The 3784-nt window shown below is 36.5% G+C and overlaps 1 protein-coding gene across 1 annotated transcript; it reads left to right on the top strand.

Annotated features, from left to right (window-relative positions):
• Positions 1–1899: 1899 nt before the first annotated feature.
• On the top strand, positions 1900–3471 carry LOC145280227 (uncharacterized). The gene has a single exon (XM_080132011.1). It carries the CDS (start codon positions 1914–1916, stop codon positions 3354–3356), a length of 1443 nt encoding a protein of 480 aa, XP_079988137.1. The 5' UTR covers positions 1900–1913; the 3' UTR covers positions 3357–3471.
• The last annotated feature ends 313 nt before the right edge of the window (positions 3472–3784 follow it).

Genomic DNA, 3784 nt, shown 5'->3' with positions numbered 1-3784 from the left:
GTAAGAGATAATTTTTCACTTCCGGTGTCGTTACAAGTTGCTTGAAAGCCACGCGTGGTCGCGATGTGTGTTGGAAAAATCCTTCCATTTAAAAAATACATGGATTATAATACATAAATATGAATAAATTCTCATACAGGAAGATTAAAAGAAAGCATATCTTACTCATTAACCAGGTAAGTTATATATTTTGCCATTTTAAAAATATATCGTAAGATTCAACTAGTGTTTTGTTCGACATTCCGTGAAATGTTAAGTGAAGAAATCGAAGGAAAAATAAATAAAATTGTTTATTTATCTATTAAAGCTTTTATGATATTAAAATTTGGTCTTTGCTCGTTTTATTGAAATAAAATTTACGGGTTTAAATTACGTTTTACTATTATTAAAATCTGATAGAAATATAGGTGTATATTCAAAATGGCGACTCGCCTGAAAATTTCCCCAAAATTCTGATACTGCTACCGCTGTGCTCAGTTATTTTTTATTACTTTACCTCATATTGGAAATGTTAGTTTTAACTTTTGATGCGGATAGTTCAGATTATTTTTCCTAAGAAACCTTCAGACTAACAATATATCGTTACACTGGAACTGTTAGCTGAATACTGTTTGTTTAAATGAACAAATGCAAAATTAGACCCGTTTCTCGCACTAATTATAAAGTCAAAACATACTATTTCAAGTTAATTTAACTTCACACAACAGACACACCATCTATTTATATACTCTTTATGTATATGCAATATCAGTCACAAGGTTAACTAATTTGCATATTGGTTTAAAAAATGGCAGTTTATTAATTATTATTTGGTATTGTATTTTAATTAAATGATTGTTTTGACCTTAATATAACAAAAATTATTGTCTTACAAGATTTGTTTTTTCTTGGACAATTTAGCATTTGTGTTCAAATATTCCTTTGTTTAGAGGGATTAGTCTGATTGTCGACAAATTGCAGTTTATTTCTAAACTGTAAGTGAAAAGCCAAATTGATTTCCTCTTTCGGTGCTTTTCCAAAATTCTCTAAAACAAAAAAAGAAAAATTTGTATGCTGTAAGTATCCGTGATATAAGAAAAATATCGTATTCCAGAAATCACATAAATTAATCAAGTAGTTTTATTTTTAAATAAGCATGTAAAATTTTATATTTAACCGAGGAGTAACTCAAGAAACAAGGGAGATAATTCAGCATAAATCAAACTTGCGAAAAAAAAGTTTACATGTTCCCATTGATCGTTTAAAAATTATTTTACCTATGAAAAATAAAACTACTTGATCCATTTACGTCATTTTTAAATATGATATTTTCTTTCCGTCATGGCTATGTAAATCATACAGATTTTCCTGTACTTTTTAAATATATTCTGGACTGTTGAGAAGACTTGAAGCACTTACCTGCGACTCTCAGGAAGAGTGGCAGCAAAAACCTTTTGTGTGGGCGATGCCTCTTTTTATATTGGTAGATGTTACATTTAACTTATTTGATTGGCTAACTGGATTATAAGAGGGGTGGAGTGAACTGAATTTTGGTGGTGATTTCAGTTTGGGATTGGAGTTGAAGGAAATTGAATCGTTACCCTTATTACCAGACCGACAAGGTTCTACAATTTTTACCTAGTCACAGGTCGCAACAAACCATTGTTGCAAAGTGTGGAAAATTTCTCCACTGAAAGGTAGAGGTTAACAAGGATTTCATTCTATGTCGTGCTAATACACTCGACAGCGACTGCCATTTTCAAAAATGGCCAGGAGCTAGCTTACTAGCTAAGGGTTACGGAAGAAGAGCCTCAGAACAATATATTTGCAAACAATTTATTAACAAAGGTTTAATAAGTAAAATGATAGTTAATTGCATTTAGTTCAATAAATAATCGGTTAAAGCGTAACGGAAAATAATTATAGAGTACGCGATGGGAAGCCAATCATCCAGGCAGAGACGTCCGACCGAGGAGAAGACTGTTTCAGGACTTCTGCCAATTGCTGATCTGGTATGCCGAGATTATGGCATCGAGAATTTGGTGTTTGCCAGCGGTCCTGCCGAAGCCTTCACTTACTCTGGAGCATTACGGGTTCTCGAAAAAGTCGGCATCTTAGAAAAGGTGAAGCGTTTTGCCGGTGTCGGTACAGGCGGTCTCGTAGCTTCGTTGCTCGCGCTGGGGCTGGACTCCAATGATATTCAGGACGCTTTCAACAAACACTTGGACAATATGATCATCGATGACCAACTCGGATGTGAAGATTTCCCCGAAAACTTTTCCGAAACTTACGGCTGGAACTTCGGCACAAAATTCTTCATTTGGTTCGCGGAGCTTCTCGAATCGCTGTCCTTTAATCCCGACTTGACGTTTATAGAGTTGTATGAGAAGACCGGTAAAGAACTCTGCCTTGTTGTGACCAATGTCGACAAGCAGACGATGGATTATTGCCACCCGAAACTTACGCCGGACCTCCCGATCAAACGCGCCGTTTTCATGACCATGTCTGTGCCTGGGATCTTTTCGCCTCTAAGATATGGTCCCGGGATATGGAAGTGTCTTTATACTGACGGTAGCATGATGTGCAGTTACCCCATTAAATCCTTTGATAGCTGGTTACTCTCTATGGATTCCGAGAATTCTCTCTTGACCCAACTAGAATCGCCCGATCATTACCAGCTATGTGAGAAGCTGGGGAACTTCAAGAACACCTGTACACTTGGTTTCTTCCGAATTGGTAATCACAAAGAGCACCTCTACAGCGCCTTCGTTACTCGTCTAATCAACGGTGGTGCCGATTTAAGGATTCCCGATACTCGACTAACCATAGAGTACAAATCTGCCTCCCAAAACCGAAAAGCTACAACTGACAAGTTTTCTTTTCTGCGTAGAACCAGTGCAACGATGCTCTCTCTGGCTAACGACCTTCAGGACGAGCAAGGAACAATTGATGTTGAATCGTTTGCGCAGAAGATCTTCGCCGATAAATCCCTCCGTAAATCTTCTGTTCTATTTCCGGAGTTTGGAGAAAACAAGGTGAGCGTGAAAGATTTCCTCCTGAAAATTAGCGATGGTAACTCTAAGCTGACTCTGGCTTGCTTAAAAAATGTCTTCCATCGGAAATTGTTGTCGTTGCTGGACGAATACTCCTCTCACACCAAAAGAAGCATCACCAACTTGTCTACGTATTTCGCGACCATATTCGAAGCCGTGAACTATTCTACCATGAATCTGTCGGAATGCGACTATGATCGAAGTGTTGGCATTTTATGCGGATATATTCGCAACCATGACCTCTACTTGGAAGAGGACGATCAAAAGTTCCTTTATCGACAAGGTTGGAATGCGACTGTAATTTATCTCCGCCTCAAAATTTAACTCTACCAATGTAAGGATTGTTTTCCGTTGTGCTTTAACCGATTATTTATTGAACTAAATGCAATTAACTATCATTTTACTTATTAAACCTTTGTTAATAAATTGTTTGCAAATATATTGTTCTGAGGCTCTTCTTCCGTAACCCTTAGCTAGTAAGCTAGCTCCTGGCCATTTTTGAAAATGGCAGTCGCTGTCGAGTGTATTAGCACGACATAGAATGAAATCCTTGTTAACCTCTACCTTTCAGTGGAGAAATTTTCCACAGGACAAACATGCTTTTTTCTTTTTCTTTCTTTATGGTCTCATTAAGAGATAAAGTTGTATCGACCTTACCAAAATGTTAATATTATATCTACATAAATAAATGTGAAAGATTTTCTATCGTGTTTATAAGTTTATAAGTTATTAATGAAATTTTTTTATCTATA

Source organism: Euprymna scolopes, chromosome 7 (assembly GCF_053919585.1).
Source record: "Euprymna scolopes isolate OS-2025 chromosome 7, ASM5391958v1, whole genome shotgun sequence".
In the NCBI taxonomy this organism is placed as follows: Eukaryota; Metazoa; Mollusca; class Cephalopoda; order Sepiida; family Sepiolidae; genus Euprymna; species Euprymna scolopes.
Note: the sequence above shows the minus strand (reverse complement) of the source record. Positions and strands in the feature narration are given on the sequence as shown.